The following is a 19690-nucleotide window of genomic DNA, read 5'->3' on the forward strand; positions in this document are numbered from 1 at the left end:
AACTATAATATGACCAATCTATCCAATACTAAAACAACTATAATATCACCCATCTATCCAATACTAAAACAACTAAAATATCACCCATCTATCCAATACTAAAACAACTATAATATCACCCATCTATCCAATACTAAAACAACTATAATATCACTCATCTATCCAATACTAAAACAACTAAAATATCACCCATCTATCCAATACTAAAACAACTATAATATCACCAATCTATCCAATACTAAAACAACTATAATATCACCCATCTATCCAATACTAAAACAACTATAATATCACCCATCTATCCAATACTAAAACAACTATAATATCACCCATCTATCCAATACTAAAACAAAATCTTTTTTTTTCTTAAATGATATTTGTAACTATTTTTTTCATAAATTTCGAACGCGTGTCTAAAATCAGAATAGAATCTACATTTCTTGAAAATTAGGAATAAAAGAAACATGTGAAAATACTGAAGAATGACACATTTCATTTAGATTTTTTAATAATCTTTTTTTATCATTTGAAAAATATAATACATATAGATAAACATGCCTTCTCAAAGGGGTGTTTCGTTAAGTAACAGCACACTCCACCAGACTAGGTGAATTCTTATCCCGTAATTCAGTAAGACTAAGAGGCCACAAGGAAGATATACTTTAACATACTATGGTCAATTTGGAAGAGGGAAATAATGTTCTCAACGTTTTTATCTAACTCAGTGTTTGAAAAGTAAAGGAAAGCTTTACTGAAATATTTGAATATCTATGTATCTCATATGGAGATTAGTGGTCCCCTTGATTTCTGAGAAATTTGACTCAAGTAAAGTGAACCACAGAAGGCAATAATCACTCATATTATCATTAATGATGAGGACTGCTGTAAGAAACTCCTGATCGACATAGGAGAGATGATTATTTTCCCTCTCTGAATTGAATTGGTTAACAGTAAAAAGTGGAATCCCGAGGTTTGCAACAATTTGATTCTAATTTCTTCCAGCTTCAATTTAACCAAAAATATGGCTGCTCTGAAATTCTGACATTTCTAATGCATCTTTGACTCATGTCATATTTGAATGGCAATATACGATAGATATAATAATAATAATATACGATAGATATAATAATAATAATAATATACGATAGATATAATAATAATAATATACGATAGATATAATATACGATAGATATAATAATAATAATATACGATAGATATACTGATAATAATATACGATAGATATAATAATAATAATATACGATAGATATACTGATAATAATATACGATAGATATAATAATAATAATATACGATAGATATACTGATAATAATATACGATAGATATAATAATAATAATATACGATAGATATACTGATAATAATATACGATAGATATAATAATAATAATATACGATAGATATACTGATATCTGAAAGACAAAACATCTCAATTAGTATAAATTATTAATCGTTTAAATCTTTACTGCTGTTTTGTTCAGCTCCAAGTGCTGGTCATCGAAAGCAGAAAGAAAACTTCAAATATATATGAATTACTTTGTGTAGAATATCTACTGTTGCCACGTATACAAACAAAACTAATGCAAACATCTAACATCATAACATTATCATTTAAAAATAGCTATAAAACCGTCGAAAGTTTATTTTTATTTGATATTGCTTATGTTTTGATAAAATTATTATGATATTGCTTATGTTTTAATAAAATTATTGTTTCCTTTCTCATATCATGAAATTGAATTATGAAATCCATCAAAATGACAGACCCATTATTCAACGAGGTCAAATTGTTGGTGATTGTATGAAAGACATTGGTGAAATGTTTGGTGCGGAAAAATATACTGTCTTAAGAGTAATGTCAGGAAGTAGGAGAAGTTTCTTTGTTGAAACAAAGCTCATGGAGAAACTAAAATTTTCAGATAAAGAGTATTGAACTCTTACATGAATTGTTAGAAAGTATCACAAAAGTAAAGCTTCCAAAGTTACTCCAGAGCTTAATGATCACCTCGAGAACCCAATTTCTGGGAACTTCACAAAGCTAAATTCCATGGAAAGAAAGCAAACAGAAAAGTGAAAGAATGCTATTTACTTGTAACCACTGGTCGAATATACGTATGGAGATAGCAAAAAAGAAGTATTTGACCCAGACTGTCTATTTCCAGCTGCTAAATGTAGAGGAGAATCTGTAATAATCAGGACAGGGGAGGTTATATCTTGAAAATTCATCAACCTAATAGTTTCACTTCATAGCAGAATTAAGACTATTTAAGTATTTTATCAGATCAAATTTATCATTTGGTTGTGGAATTATTTCTACAGAGAAACACAATATTCCCGAATAATAATTCATTAATTCACATTAATTGAAGGGATAACTGAATGGCACAGGAAATATTCTAGTGAAGTTAACCAACTAGAAATCATTGTAAGAGAGAAATAGCGACAGCCAAGAGAAAGCATGCTGAAATAAGTAGGAATGCATAGAATTGCAAAAGATAGGAACTCGTGATTTCTGGAAGATCTATAATAGTGTAGTGAATAAAAGGCCATCAGTAATTCATCCACTATCGAATAACCAGAAGGTCGTATGAAGGTCGGCAACTGAGAAGGCAGAACTGCTTGCCAGGCGATTTGACTCCAGCTCCACCTTAGAGCCAACAAGCAATTCCCTCCCAAATTTCTCTATGCGAACTGAAGCCACACTAAATGATGTAAAAATCACCTCTTCTCAGGTTTGTGATATCATAAAAAAAACTTCAAGGCATGTGGGCCTGATCTCATCCCTGTTATACTAATTAAGAAATTCTCAGCTGAGCTAGCCTCCATACGTTCCAAGCTCTACAATAAATGCCTTGCTGAATCTTGCTTCCCTAATAGCTGGAAGATGGCCTCTGTGGCACCAGTGTACAAGAATTCTGGTGAAAGGACACCCTATCAATCTCCTCCTCCTCCTCTTCACTTAAATCTTTGAGACCTTAATTAATCAAGCACTAGTCCACAATCTCACAAAAAGCAAATATTCTCTCTGACAAACAGTATGGATTTAGGCAATATCATTCTACTGCAGATATTTTAACAGTTATCTCCGGACACATATACCATCTATTGGATAAGGCAGACGATATATCCAAGGCCTTTGATAAAGTCTGGCACAAAGGGCTACTAATGAAAATAAAATTGTACGGTATAACTGAATGTATACTAAATATAATCGAATCCTTCTTAGACAATAGGCCTATCCAGGTTATCATTGATATATGTACATCCAACCAGCATAACATTAATGCAGAAGTGCCTCAGAGATCGATCCTTGAACCACTATTATTTCTGATATTCATAAACAACCTTCCCGATAATATTATGTCCGAGATGGATATATTTGCTAATGATACAACACTCTATTACATGCATGAGGAAAGAACAGCTGTACATAAATCTAAGACTATGGCAGAATCATTAGAAAATGACTTCCAGGCTATTGTGAAATGGGGCCAAAAATGGATGGTAGCATTTAATGCTAGTAAGATTAAGCTGCTCTCCTTTAACAATTACAAGACGCCTCTCCAACAGCCGATATCATAATCTACCTAAGAATTCTTCCTTCAAACTTCTCGGCCTAACATTTGCAGGCAATATGAACTGGAATAAATACATTGAGGACATTACAAAGGTTGATGCCAAGAAGGTGGGTTTCCTCTATCAAGCTAGAATACTACTCACACCTGAGAGTATCCTGTATCTTTACAAGGCCACCATTCACCCATGTATGGAGTATTGTTGCCACATCTGGACTACCACTAGCCTCTCCCTCTTCAATAGGCTCAAAAAAGAGTTTCCAATCTAATAGGTCCAACTTTGTCAAGTAAGTTTCAACTCCTGTCTTTTCGCTGCAATGTTGCATCTCTGCCTGTTTTACAAATATTTTAATGGAATGTGTTCTGATGAACTCGTTGCACATGTGTCACCTCGCCATACATATCCCTGACAAACATATTTAGCAGCAAAATCTCACACGTTTACTGTTCAGGTCCCTAAATGCCAGAAAGCTTTCTATTCTAATAGTTTCTCCCCTCAAACAGCTAGACTTTGGAATTCTCTGCCTGCTGCCTGTTACCTGCTTCCCTTGCTGTACTGATATGCAGAAATTTAAATGTAACATAAACTAACATCTTGTTAATCTTTCCTAAACATGGTCCCAAATAGTAGCCCCTTACGTCCAAGTGGCGATATGCCTTGTTAGGGATGAATGTGAGTAAAAAAAAAAAAAAAAAAAAAAAACTTATGTGGTCACCATAGTTCCCATATCGCTGTCATCCTCATCGTCATTGTTGCCAGTTTAACATTCATTTTACATGTTGGCATGTCTTGGGTGGCTTTTAGAAATCGACTTATTAATCTATGGCTAGATTTTTATTTATCCTCCATCTCTGCCTCTTTCAAAACTATTTTCATCACTTCCCCCTATGTTTTCCTTGGCTTTCCTCTGTGAACTGAATCTGCTACCTTAGCTGTTGTACATTTACTAATGCAAGAACTCTTATTTAGAAGATTTTCTTAGACACAAGACAAATCAATACGTCTTTTCTTAAGAAACTCAACAATCTCACTAGGCCATTCACGAGAGCTTCCAACATTTAAGTTACATAGTCTGAAATGCAACTGAATTTCTTTGGAAATCATTTTCTTATTTGAGGAGAGATGTTTTATTTTTTTAGATGTTTATAATTTTATTTTTTTTAATATTATTGAACATTTATAATGCATGTAAAGAGTCAATATTCACATTACAAGAATTGGAAACCGTTTTAGGTGACAAATAGATAAAAATTCTTTTGGAAACAATTCAAATTTTGTGTGCGTCTATACCATGTAAAATTCAAGCTATAATTAGAGCTCTAAACATTTCTCACGCCTGCGATTGTTCTCTATTTCTACAAATCTACCATTAGACTATGTGTATTTTGGGTATGTTCCATTTAATGTTTTTTGATAAATTGAAGAAACGTGTCTGTAATTTGATTGCCCTCACCTTTTCTTCTTCTCTGCAACCTCTGTCTGTCTGTCTGTCTGTCTGTCTGTCTGTCTGTCTGTCTGTCTGTCTCTCTCTCTCTCTCTCTCTCTCTCTCTCTCTCTCTCTCTCTCTCTCTCTCTCTGACACAGACGTTATATTGCTAGTTTCAGTATTTTCTATAAATACTTTTATGGCATGTGTTTTTTTTTTCAGAATTGGCTGATCTATTATTGCTTGCTTCTTTTGTTGCAGCTCGTTTGACTCATTTGTCTAGTGGTCTCCAATTTGCTGTTTCGATACTTTATTGTAATACAGCTTCCTATTGCAGTTGTTTCTTTACACGAACTGCAGGCTTGTAGAATTCTCTTCCTGCTGACTATTTTCCTTTTATCTATAACTTTGACCTTTTCTAGACTAAGGCCAGTAAGCATCTCCTGACTTTGCATCATTTTTCTTAGCACAAGTGACTTCACGCCTTGTTTGGAGCATTTGCCTAAGATGCTCGTTGGGACATGAATAAATAACTGTAAGAGTTATCATTCTTTTTTGTTTGTTTTATTCAATCACGAGTAGCCACAAGAGTGGATACAAAAAAACTATTTCTTAAGAGTTGATACGTGAAAGGAAAGAAGACGCCTATGTCAACAACGATTTCTTTTTTTCCTGAAGCTGCTTTCTCATATTGACATGTTTTAAGATGTCAATATAGAAATTCGGTATGTAATCAGTGAATCATTGTAGTAAAATGTCACGTTTAATTCGTCATTCACCTTCATTGCACTTTTTCAAGACCTTCAACTAAAATATCATCAAACAATCTTTTCATGTTAACATTGTAGCATTTTTGACATATTCAATCATAAAGTATCATTATAGGTATAGGGCATGACAAGCAGATCTTTTTGTACCTTCAGGAATAAATTAAGTTTTGTATAGCCAATATGGAGTCGGGAGAGGACGAGGCTCTTGGCTTAGTAATTTCCTACAGCCTACAAATTGTGTAACACATTTGCATTTCAAAAGATACCAAATTTCCTCATTTAATGACTCAACTTACATATTTTTAATGGTTTAAACCACATAAAAATACATGGTTAACTGAACAATAATGTGATTTTCTTTATTCAAAACGTTTCTTTGCAGTTAATTTTTTCTTTTGTTCAACTCAAACAAGGCATATTCCCACTAGGAAATACTATTGGGGACGACTGTGGTTAAGAGCTAAATTTATAGCACATTTAAATTTATGCATGTTGATATAGTTAGAGAAATAGGGAGCAGGGAGAAAATTCCAAAAACAAGCAATCCAAAAAAATAAGTAGAGGGAACCTCTACAATGAAAGAGTGGAATTTTGTTGATCGTCGGGTTGGTAATAGGTATTTGCATCGAGGGGTTATAAGTGCAGTAAGTTCGTCGGAGCACATTCTGTATGGTATGCAACATTACTGCAATGAGACCAGGGCTGGAGCTTGGAAGACAGTGTGGGATCGGGTTAGGGTTAGAGATATTGTTGCGCCCCACTCAAGAGGGGGAGACGAGTGGTTGGTGCATAACTGCTTGTTTCATAATTACTTCTATAAAACTTAGTGCACTTGTACTTCCTTAATGCACATTATGTGTTGCTTTTGCTATCGAGTGCTAACTATTCTGGATTTTTATCAAGTTTATTAATGAAGAGATTAGAGAACTTGTGTCATTTAAAAAAAAAAAATAATCTGATTTGCATAAATAAATGTATGGATTTACATAAATCATTTTGAGGAAAACATTTTTTTCTTTTCTTTATAAAAACTTACTTTGCTTTTCTTTAATATATTTGTCCACTTGATGTTCGAACTCTGATTTGCAATTCGCAACTGATTGCTTGACAAGATCATCGATTTTAAGCATGAGGCTGCCATCTTCCGTGTACATCTTGCGGGCAGCATTTGCCAAACCGAGTCGCTGAGTGCACTGCTGAAGAAGCTACAATCCAAAAAAAAAAAAGTACATTTGCATGTTATGACTTATTTGATCGATTTTGTTGTTTGCATTAGTTTCCTTGATTCTTTCGAATCACAGGTATTTACGAGAGGGACCACGTGAACGTTGCCAACATCTATAAGTGAAAGTTGTGCTATGAAAATGACTGGATTCGAACTTGCAGGTTGTCACATTTCACAGAAACCAAGCTGACTGCAATCAGTTCTTTTCGTGAAAGTAGAAATTATTTTGGAGTCTGTTCTTTCTTATTGACAACAAACAGCTTGGACTACATTGTTTCTTGATGCAGCATAGGGAGAGGTATTGTCTACTTTTGGTGTTGAGAAATTCTAATCACGTGATTACAGTGTAGGACGAGAAAAATGAACACATCTTACAAGGACCACTTGTTATGGAGGCAATACAAAAACGCGGACCGGGAATGAAATGAAATAAATAAATAAATAAAATTTTAAAAAATTAAAAGAAATTTAGTTGTGCTATTTTTTCAATTTTGAATAATTTCGCATGTAAATATGATTTTCTTTTTTGACACTTTTTTTCGTTTGTTGAGTTTTATAACTAAACTAGCCTGGATGCCCGGCGTTGACCGGGTGTTTGGAGGTGTGTATTGAGCAAATAAATAAATAAATAAATAAAAAAGTGGTGATAGGTAGGCAGGCTCGAACCTGCACCGCGAAGGAAGAAAAGAACGTGAAAAAAACACGTGACGTCTTTGCTTTTGCGTCCATCGCAAAACCGAAAGTGGCGAACGTTAAAATTAAGGCTAGTCAATCAAAAGGAGACGATGACCTTCGAAAATATCTGCGAAAAAAACGACTCCTCATTGTAGAAAACTGCCCTATTGAGGATGGAGGAATTAATGTTTTTTGGCCAATTTTTCGATATTTGTCGTCCGAAAATTCGAGGTTTAAAACGATACCGGTTTCGTTACGTTCTGACGTGTCTGCCTTGTATGCTAAGGAGTTTTTTTTTTAAACAAATAAACCATGCGGTTACAACAACAGAAACAATTTTTCACCATTTCATTCTTTATAGCAAACATTTTTAGAATTGACTTTATTTTTGGATCTACTATAAATAGATAAGACATTTTGAAAAATATTTCATTCAACTGAATACTAAGTGAAAACTTTTTTGCTTATGGTTGCAAATTAAAAAAATGATCTGAAAAAGAAAAGAATTCTAAAAAAAGATTTCAACTTCAATTGACCCAAAGATGCCAGGAGAGGAAGTAGATTGAAATCCAGACGAAGATCTCAATGCCTTATTCATAAAAAAATATGGGTATCACAGAGATAACTGAAAACGTATATTCACTTATATTATGTATGCCAGTGACATTCAACCTAGGTGGGTTGAACTAGCTTCGTCCAAAGGAGAAAGTGTCAAAGGAATATTAAATCCCCAGTTGTATGTAAATTCCAATCAGAGGAGATGACAACAGTAGGTTTTTGTAACGCTTGCAGGGAAGTATCACCGAACCCCTACTTACAGTGCCTGGTATTCCCAAATTGTCACCCATCTGATACTGACTAGGCTCAAGTTGCTTAACTTCAATGATCTAATGAGAACCGATGTATCAATGTAATTATGCCATATGTATTCATATGTTAAAAGATTAACAGGCTTGAGGATGAATTCTTAGCCAGATTCACGAATTTCAATTTCTTTGGATAAGATACAAAGTTCTAAATTTTATCTCTACACAAATTTAAAATTGAAATATATTTTTATATACCGACAAAGCCTCTTTTTCTTGTATATATCTCTATATTTATAAAGTTAGGTATGCATATTTATTTATCTATCTATATACAGGGTAATCTAGCCTCATCGATTATTAATGAGTTAGTTTTAATAATGTTTAGATAGAAAAAGTAGGCTTTTAATATCAATGTCTTTATATATACTTTCCGAGGTGACCACTGTGCAAATATAAATATAATGTGTATAAGAAATATATGAATATGTACACATGTATTTGTAAGTTGTATTAATAAAACTTTCTCACCTGCTTCAGCTTGTGTCTTTCTGTTACCTCTGCATTGTACCGCCTTCTACACATTCTATTTATATATATATATCTATATCTATATCTATCTATCTATATATATATATATATATATATATATATATATATATATATATATATATATATATATATGCACAAACACAGAGACACAGATAGAGATACAGAGAGGCAAATATATCACAATCTAAGATTCACTTACATTTTTTTATATTTAAAAAAAAAGGAAAAATATATTCTTTGTTTTCATTAAGAAAAAATTAATTAGAGAAAAATCGAAATTGCACTGTCAAGGTTGTCAGACTTAGTCTTTCCCAACTGAGCAATTTGAATATTGCTTAAGTCATCTTTTAAAATAATACTCATAATATTATTTCGATTTTTCATGCAAAACTGTTGGAAAAGAGCCGATACCATCTTTAACACTACCCGTAGAGTGTCAGGACAAATCCCACCTGAAATATATATATGTGTGTGTGTGTGTGTGTGTGTGTGTGTGTGTGTGTGTGTGTGTGTGTGAATCTTGTTAGAAAGTATGTGTAAAATGTCTTTTCTACTGACCCCTTCGATGCTTGAACCAATGATGAGTTGCCCATTCCTGAGGCGTCCGTCTCCATTTTTGTAGGCAAGCAATTTAACTGTGTGCACATTCTGTGTAGCTGCAATCTCTGTTGCAATTGCATGCACACTACTTATTTCCCGCATCTGCTGCATTTTCTCTTCCCAATGTTGCAATGTCAACAAAGCCTCGTGGGTCGATAAATCAACTTTGTTGTTTAAAATCTGGAAACTTCCATGTAGTTTATGCATATCTGAAACAAAAAAATAAAGTTGAAAAATAATGAATAACGAGGTTATTAAGAGTGCTCAATAAAGAAGAACAAAATATATTAATTTTATTTATATAGACAAATATGGCATATACTCGCTACACTGAATATGCTAATGGCAAATGTTTTTATTGCCGATATGATAAACAGAAAAGAGAAGTGAAGTTGACATGACGACGTCTGCTCTATTATCTAGGAAATATTGTCATAGGCCACCTGGTCTAGTCAAGTGCCAGACCACCAAATTAGCAGTGGAAACAAGGCTAGAAAAATGCGAAAGTTAGCTGATAAGTTAGTTTCTTCGAACAGATAAATAAATTGATTTAGCATATATTTGGTTGGAAAGGAGAGACAAGGGAGAGAAGAAAAAGGAAAGAGAGAATTAAAGAGAAACAGAGAAAGAAGAGATTCATAAGAAAAGAAAAAAGAAAAAGAACATAAGATAATGGGATAGAAAAAGGAAAGAGTAATCTCTAAAGAGGAAAACAGAATGACCTTAAGAGAAGGGTGGTTGGAAATTATATTTCATAAGAACCATTGTGTTTTTAGAAATAGGGGATTTTGGCTGACTGGCGTTGAAGAGAACTATCGCCCTAGGCTCTTGCCCAAGGGTCAGATACCCCCAGAAAAGCTGTTGAAAAGCTCTTGTTCCTAGCTGGGAGATTGTCTAATCGAACCTAGTTATATCAACCTGCATCAGAAAACCGTGACGACCCAAAGAATTTAGCTTTCCTTGTACAAAGTTTACCGTGAAGATCTTTCAAATAATTATTTTTGTTCATAAGAAATGGTCTCAGAGTTATTTTTGAATTATTGATTTGAAACACAGTTTATTATAGCACCAATGCCAAATTGCAGCTGAGAAGAGCAGCATACAAGCCATTCATCAGAGCATCTACGATGGATGAACCCAACCGCACCATCTGACGACAAACGGCCAGCTAAAGATAAGAGTTGCCACATAGACTTAGGGTCATGCGCGTTTTGCATACCCTGAGCAGCAGAGCGGTATTTCAAGTGACCAGTGAAAGTCTGGTCACCCTTAAAAGGTCCAATACTAGGCAGAGCTATGAGTGTAGCCCTGTTGAGCTGTATCGATCGTCCTGTGAGCCGGGATCGACAAGCATGGCCAGAGGTATATCACAAATATGGTCCTGTGAACCAGGGTTGTGACACATGCAGCCCAGAGGACATAGGATTACAGTAGATAGCCCCTTCCCCACTTCATTTTTCTTAATTTCAATGACTTCCCCACCATCAATTTCTACCATTTTTTTCTGCTTATTATCACCACTAAATCTTCTAATCAAATATTCTAAGTTTAATTTGCTAGCATTTTGGAAACTAAAATATTGTAATTTTTAATCCTACTTTATTGAAATACAACTGTATTTTTATTATTATTATTATTATTGGCTCACATGGAGCTTTCGCACAAGTCAACAAACGATCGGTTTGGAGGCCTGTGGTGTTCTCTGGAAGCTGAGTGACAACAAGTCTCCCCAGACGTCCAGCTCTCTCCACCTCCTTCGATAGCATTTGCAAATAAATTTGCGTCATCGCAACAGCCTCATACCATTGATTTCTCGCTGGTAGTGGCCATTGGTTTGTACTGGAATTTGAGTGGCACTAAGTCTCCCCACGATCCCAGTTCTCTTCGCGCTTGTCCAGCGGAGGTCTGGTCAGCACTCTCTCCTCGGTCTTTCGATCCTCATTGACCCTTCTCGGCTCTTTGGTATCACTTTTCTATTGGGGGGGAACGGTGATGAGACAATGGGGGGATGCATGATGGTGGTGTAGAACTTTAATGCTTCTTTGTTATATTGTCTTGTGTTATTCCCCACATTCTAGGGTTTTCCTTAATATTTCAGCCGTTTTCTTTATCGTTAGGCATTGTATTTTTGCAGTTATTCCTCTGATTCCAATTTCTACTATTCTTTTTTCAAAGTTTTTCGGAATTGTTCCTAGTGCTACTACTATTATCGATACTATTTTGATTTTCTTCATCTTCTAAATCCCTTTTAACTCTCTGGCTAGTTCTGTGTATTTTCTTCGTTTCTCCTTTTCTTTCATACTCACCCTGTGGTCAGCTGGGACAGCAAAATCTACGATTTTACAGGATTTTTCTTTCTTGTTAATTATTACGACATCTGGTCTTCTTGCTTGGATGGGTTTGTCCGTCTGTATGTCCATGTCCCATAGGATTTTGTGGTTCTCGTTTTTGAGTGCTGTTGCGGGTTTATGCTTGTACCATTTGTCTGTACACTCAAAATGCAGTCGTTTGCATAATTCCCAGTGTACTGCCCTCCCCACTTGGTCGTGCCTGTTTTTGTATTCGTTTTGGGCCAGTTTGCTGCATTCACTTACTATATGGTCTATCGTTTGTCTTTCTGTCCACAGAGTCTGCATTTGCTGTTTTCTTGTGTTTTATCGATCTTTGCGTTGGTTCTTATCGAGTTATCTTGTGCTGCAGTTATTAGAGATTCAGTTTCTCGGTTTATATGTCCTTTTCACATCCATGTCCTAGTGTTTTCGTTATTCCCATCTTTTGTCATTCTTATGAATCTTCCGTGGAGTTGTTTCTCTTCCCATTTCCCTTTTCTCGTTTTGTCGTTTGTCTCTCTGTTTTCTGTTTTGTTGTTTTTTCGGTGTCTCTCGCTGCCATAATTATCCTTTCAGTGTTTTGCATTATGTATTTTTCTAGTTCTTTTTTTGTGTCCTTCACACAGTCTTCTATACAGATCAGTCCCCTCCCGCTGTCTTTCCTTTTCACGTAGAGGCTGTCAGTATCGTCCTTTGGGTGTAGTGCATTATGCATGGTCATGATTTTCCTGGTTTTCTGGTCGAGTTGTCTCAGTTCTTCTTTTGTCCACCCTATAAACGGTCCTGAGTATCTTACTAGTGATACTGCCCAAGTATTTATACCTTTTATTAGGTTTCTGCTATATAATTTCGTTTCCAGGAGTTTTCTTGTTCTCCTGAGGTATTCCTTTCCAATTTTCTCTTTCATTTCTGTTGCTCTGATGGTGTCCGCTTCCAGAATTCTCAAGTATTTATAGTCGTCTTGTTTCCCTAGTGCCCTCATTTCTGTTTGGTTGGGTAGTTCCAGGCCTTCTGTCGTTTCCAGTTTTCTCTTTCTTATAACTAGTTGTGCGCACTTTTCCATTCCAAATTCCATTTGAATATCTTGGCTAAAGATTCTGGTAGTGTTGATTAGTATCTCTAGCTCCTTTTCAGTCCTTGCAAAAAGTTTCAGATCGTCCATGTACATCAGGTAGTTCATTTTTCCCCTGCATTGGAGAACTTGTATCCGGCTTGGCACTTTCTCAGAATACTGTTCAAGGGCATCATGCCTATGATGAACAGTAGTGGTTGATAGTGAGTCTCCTTGAAAAATGCCTCTTTATATGTTAATTTTTGTTATGTGTTGTCCATCGGCTGTCAATTCCAGTCTCCATGTTTTCATTGCATTTTCTATTATGTTGGTGATCCCGCTTGGTATTTTATGCATTTTTAGGCATTCTATTATCCATGCTTGGGGGATCCTGTCATACGCTTTTTTGTAGTCGATCCATGCCATGGCTAAATTCTTTCTCCTCCTTTTTACCTCCTTTAGGATTTTTTTTAATCTATATATTACAGGTCATGTGTTCCTCTTTTTCCTTTTTGGCATCCTTTCTGATCTTCGGGGATGAGTTCATGGTTATTTAGGGAGTGGTAGATTTGTTTCTTCAGTTGCGCTGTCAGTGTCTTCCACATAGTTGGTAAGCACGTGATTGGCCTATAGTTGCTAGAGACGGTTCCTTTCTCCATGCCCTTCTGTAGCAGTGTGGTTCTACCTTTTGTCATCCAGTCTGGTACATTGCTTCCTGTATACATCTCAGGTTTTGGGCTAGCCTTTTGTGTAAAGTTGTGAATTTTTTGAACCAGTATGCATGTATCCCGTCATGCCCTGGTGCTCTCCAGTTTGCCATTTTTCCTATGGTTTTCTTTAGGGTTTCGTTACTGATTTCATTCACTGTTCCTTCTTCGATTTGTTGTAACTCTTCTTTTATGTCTTTCAGCCATTCGGCATTTCTATTGTGATCTCGTCGCTCTTCTCATATTTTACTCCAGTAGAGTTTATTATTATTATTATTATTATTATTATTATTATTATTATTATTATTATTTTAAATCTATATCTTATTTTATACTTAACTCTTTATATCCATAGTTACATCATGTTTTTATTCATGCTTATGTGATAACTGCTTACTTCTATTTTATTTCCATACTTATTACTTTATATTTTGCATTTTATCCTTTATTTTGTTATTCTAATATATATATATATATATATATATATATATATATATATATATATATATATATATATATATATATATGTATGTATATAAATAAAAGTTACAATAAGTTTACCAAGGTAATCAAAATGGTAAACTTAAAATATATTATAAATATTAAAGAATTAATATTTACAAGTAAAATAAACTCAGCCAGATGTAAAAAGCTCAATAAAACCGAAAAGGAAATAGAGCTTATAATATGAACAAATGATTAATAAAACATGTTAAAAGACATCTTGAAAAAGAGTTAAAAACATATTTAATTTTAAAAAAGGAAGCACAAGATAAGTGGATTAAGATCCGCGGAGTTTCGAAGAAATACTCTCCTTCTCATCAGAGGGCAGGAATTAGCAAAATGCAGGATCGGATTTTGCATATAAAAGTATTTAATGAAACTACAAGTAAGTCAAAGATCTTACTTGGTTAAAAAAAGGGTGAGGTAAGGGGAACAGGAGGCAAAAGAAAAATAGTAAAAAGATTTCACATGAATGGATAGTCCGGTGAAGGGTAAAAATCCAAAAATGGTAAAATCCAAAACGGTCGAATTTAAAATTTCAATCCAATGGGTAAATTCCAAATGGTCCAAAATAATCCAAAAGGCAGAGTTCCTTGGAAAAAACCGCAAATGGAATGAATTCCAAATCATTAAAAGAAAAGCACTAGAGATAATATTTAAAACACGCCTGTCAAGGCTGGATGAATCAAAAAAATTAAGGCTTAAAAAAATAAAAAACCCCGAAAAACGGTGACAGTTTAAATTTGAAAAGCAAGGTCAAACTGACCCAGACAAAAAGCGCGAAAGTTAGCGTTAATATATATATATATATATATATATATATATATATATATATATATATATATATATATATATATATATATGATTTAGCTTTTTGCCTTGAATCTAGAACCTAAATTCGAAATCTTGGAAATATTTACTCAATCTTTTTGAAATTGAATATGGCGACGTAATACGTTTTCCCACACGAGTTTTGAATTCATATTTTTTGGAGGGGGGGATGCCTATAAACACTACAATAAATTAATGTTTTTTAAAATGTATGTGTTTACTTATTTAACAGATCTCTATTTCCTTTTATCTTTTTTCTTCTCTAAATTCTTATTCCATTCCATATAAAAATACTTTCCAACAGTTTTATAGGAACATACATATGTCTCTGGGGAGTTGTTTAGTGGTCTTTCACTATTCAACGTAACACGTGTGAAATGTACTTCATAAAAATTGAATAAAAAACTTATGAGTGACAATTAAATACAACTTCTGGTTTTGAAATGTATGTGTATATAAATCTATGCTTTTGTTGAAATCAAAAATATTCCTTGGCTAAAATGATAAATTTCTTCACATTTGAAAAATATAAGTTATAGGTATTAGTATAATTTTAATTATATATACATGTGTGTGTATGTGTGTGTGTGTGTGTGTGTGTGTGTGTGTGTGTGTGTGTGTGTGTGTGTGTGTGTGTGTGTGTGTGTGTGTACTACATATAAACTTGAATCTGATTCAATATCATAAAAATAAAAATAAAAATAATAATTTAAATACAATAGATTTTCTGATTTATTTGTGGTATTTTTGCTGGTTCAACCGTCATGAATTTATCAAAAGATTTATTGAATGCATCGTTACATATGTTTTAATATTATTCTTACCTGGTTTGCCCATGGCACAAAAGAATTCTATCTCGGATTCCAATTTCTGCATGGAGAATTTCCCCCTCATGGTGTGTGCACACGATTCACATAGCATTACTTTTTGATCTTCATCATTTCCTTCGGATTTTTCTTGGAGATCCATAATGTAACCCTATGAAAAGGAAGAGAGTATTCAGACGATAAGTCACAATTATAATGATTTATTGGCAGGAATTTAATTTTCTTTACAATTCTCAGGTTCTAAATGCTGTTTTCTTCTACAATGTTTTTGTAATAACGTATCTATATGAAGTTGACCTTTTCGTCACACTGACACTAATATTAAAAGCCTACTTTTTCTATTTAGAAATTATTAAAGCAAATGTCTTAAGGTAATCAGTCATGGATATGCGAGCAACTAAATAAAGGTTAATTAATTTGCATATCCTTTGAGAAACGAACTTTAATTATTCATTTCTTTTATGGTTTCTTAGTGGATTGTTGGTTTCATTTAACTAGTTCTATTTATGCATATTTGTTACATTGTGCATTATTGCATAGCATTTAGGATGAAAATGTTCTAGCACACACAAATGTATTTCTTTCTATCTATCAGGAAATTCATTTTAACCGTTTTGGGATAGGCATTCTTTTCTGCGCATATAGATATGAAAATCAACAACACGGTGAATGTCAATTTCATACCGGCTATGCTAGTATTCTGCTGAACACAAATCAAGAAATTGACAATCATTATGTTTTGTTGATTTCATAACTATAATCTTCAAACTCTGTATTACATATGTTGTATTGTAGAGCACGTCCTTATAAATATAACAACTACAGCTGCAGCTGCATGTATGGATTTTTTTTATTAAATGTTTTGAAAACAGGTTTATTCTGATGATTCCTATTTAAGATAAATGCGTAATAAATAATTGCTACATGAAACCATGTTGAAATAAAATTTATGTGGTACATATTACGGTTGTTGTAGTTATAAATATTAATGAATACAAGAAATTGAAATGTAGCATCTGAAAAATAGATACTACACTTTGATCTTGGCCAAAAGGCCAAGGAGAACAAATAATTTTTATTAGCTTTGCCTTAAAAACGACAACAATTTTTTAAATTCCACTTTCCTTTTAAGGGGTGACAAGGTTTATTTTGATTATTCCACTTTCCTGGCGTTGTCCCGTCGTTAAATACGCTTATATATAATATTTTCATTTATGCAGATTTCGTATCTATTATTACAGAGTTAATTTTCTAATGAATATTATATCGTACTCAATGTATAGCAGTGATTTCAAAAGTAAAAAAGAAATATATATATATATATATATATATATATATATATATATATATATATATATATATATATATATATATATGACTTGGATACCGTCAGTTTGAATCGAAATTAAAACATATAGTGTGCTAGTCTTAGTTGTTACCGCTTGAGTTATCATCAGATGAATAAGAAATAATTAAAAATTAACCAACTTTAATATATAAATGCATATTCGCACATGTATACAATAATAATTTAAGTCAACTTACACCTGGTGAATTCGATTTTTTTCGATTTTGACATCTTAGCAGCTATTTTTACAGGCTAAAGACAAAGTCGAATTTGTTCCACAGGTTTAACTCTCCTATACATCGAGTTTTAAGTTTGTAGACCAAAAATTGACGGAGGAGTTCGGTAGAGACCGTTCCTCAGACAGACACACAGACAGACAGACAAGCAAACAGACAAGGTCACTTTGATAGCTAGTTAGCTAGCTAGATAGATAGATAAAATTGGATTAATTAGTCAATTACAATTTTCAATGTGATTTTTCGCATAGTTCATCTATATAGATGCCTCTCATATCTCAACTGAAGAGATAATCTATATATCAATACAATTATCAATACCTTCTTACTTACCTACCCAAGAATTGAAAGCGTGAATGTAATTATTGTAAGTTGAAGAGGATTTTCTTAATTTTATAAATTTTAGAGTGAAAGAGATTAGTTTGCCGTTTATATTGTGAAGTGTCACGTATCACACAAGAATTCTTCTATCATCAAAATCTTCAACCTGCAATAATTGCACTCACACTTCCAATTTAATCCTCCAAAGAACTATAAATCTATACGATCAGGATATATTTATTCAAAATCTACAGATGCACGTACCAACAATGGATGGACCAATTATCAACCAGCTTTATTGATTGGATTTTGTTATTGCCAAATTTTATCTTCACACTTGGACATCAATTTGAATATTCTTCTGTTTGCATCTGTACTTATTTCTATGTAATCTTTCCAACATTACTTCAAACTTTGAAGCTTCAGTTTTTGCACTAACCAAATAAAAAATTCTTTAACTAAATGTTTTCTTCTGAAGAAAAGGCCAAATTTTTTTTAAAAAAAACTTTATCTTGTATATTCCTTGTTTTATGAATAATAAATGTTTGTAATTCATATATTCTTACATTTAAGCAATATTGTTAAACATAAGAGAATTCATCTGCTTGGTTTTTACATTTTGAATTAAAAAATTTTCTAATACTCATTTTGTGATATTCTTGAATTGATTATTTAAATCCTTTTTTCTCCGGCTTTTTGTTTATTTGTGATTTCTTTTTCAATTTTTTTTTTTTGTTATATTAATGAGTAATCTAAAGTGCAATGGAATATTTATTAATTTTTTAATTTTGACACAAAAAGGATTAGAAAAATTGAAAAGATAAGAAAGAGTATATAATGAAGTCATAGAACTCTGTTATGTTTACTTTTATCACTTTTATTACCTATCTCTGTACATATCTACACGTACCACTAGGCTTTTATGAAGTCGAGGTGGACGTGAAAGAAGCCTGCCTCTGAGGCATACTCCATATTGTAGAAGATTCTTTTTTGATCTAGAAAAATAGAAATAGCTCCATTTTTTTCTAAATAAGTAACAAGCGTTTTATTTATTGACATCCCACTGCTTGGTAGTGTGTGATACAATTAAATGAGAAGGTAAGGAGAGAAAAGAGGGTGACTGGATGACCATATTCATTTGTAGTCATTTTCTAGTTCATAACATAATAATTTTGAAACTATGCTGTGTGTATTTAAAAATGCTATTGAAATTTGTCGATTTTTTCAACGGGTTATTGGAGATATAGTGTGTGGGGAGAAAAAGGAACTGAAATCTCTAATATATTAAAAAAAAAAAAAATGGAAGGGAGCCAATTCTAATTTGGGGAACTGGATCCAGCAAAAGCTCTATCACTGCCCACATTAACAATTACTCTAATTAAATTCGTACACTTTTTACAGAAATAACTAATCTATATAATTTTTGGCAACTTCTTTTCTAATCTTATTTCTTTTTCATTCATTTTTTTTTTATTTCGAAGCTTGTCGAATGTCAAAATAGTTTAAATGAAGAAAAGAAAAAAAAAACAGACCAAATATTCAGATTCGTCTGTAATTTGTATTTCTTTCTCTTTTCTTTAAGCCATTTTCTCCCTCTAAATTCTGTAATCCTATGCATTTGTTCTGCTGTCTGCTGTTGTCTGACATTATATCAATGGATTACAAACTCCATTGCAGAAATTGTCACTAATCGATTCCAGAAATCGATTTTATCTTCTTCCCAGAGACATTTTCAGGGTGAATTGATTGCAAATAACCCAATTTCTTTTCTTTTTACTTTTTTAAACCAAAAACCTGGCAGTAGTATGTTAGAAAGTGGACATAAAAAGACTATATTCCTGCTGATAATAATTTTATGGGAATTTTATATATATATATATATATATATATA

The 19690-nt window shown here is 33.1% G+C and overlaps 1 protein-coding gene across 4 annotated transcripts in view; it reads right to left on the reverse strand.

Moving 5' to 3' along the window:
* LOC145293168 (doublecortin domain-containing protein 1-like) overlaps positions 1–19690 on the reverse strand; it is a 562737-nt gene that overhangs the window by 119570 nt on the left and 423477 nt on the right. For all 4 annotated transcript variants that reach the window (XM_080139630.1, XM_080139632.1, XM_080139631.1 and 1 more), the window contains exons 31-33: positions 15892–16045; positions 9603–9853; positions 6823–6991 (exon numbers count right to left, since the gene is read on the reverse strand). In XM_080139630.1, the coding sequence (XP_079995756.1) occupies positions 6823–6991; positions 9603–9853; positions 15892–16045 (574 nt within the window). The remainder of the gene's footprint in view (positions 1–6822; positions 6992–9602; positions 9854–15891; positions 16046–19690) is intronic.

Source organism: Euprymna scolopes, chromosome 14 (genome assembly GCF_053919585.1).
Source record: "Euprymna scolopes isolate OS-2025 chromosome 14, ASM5391958v1, whole genome shotgun sequence".
NCBI lineage: Eukaryota > Metazoa > Mollusca > Cephalopoda > Sepiida > Sepiolidae > Euprymna > Euprymna scolopes.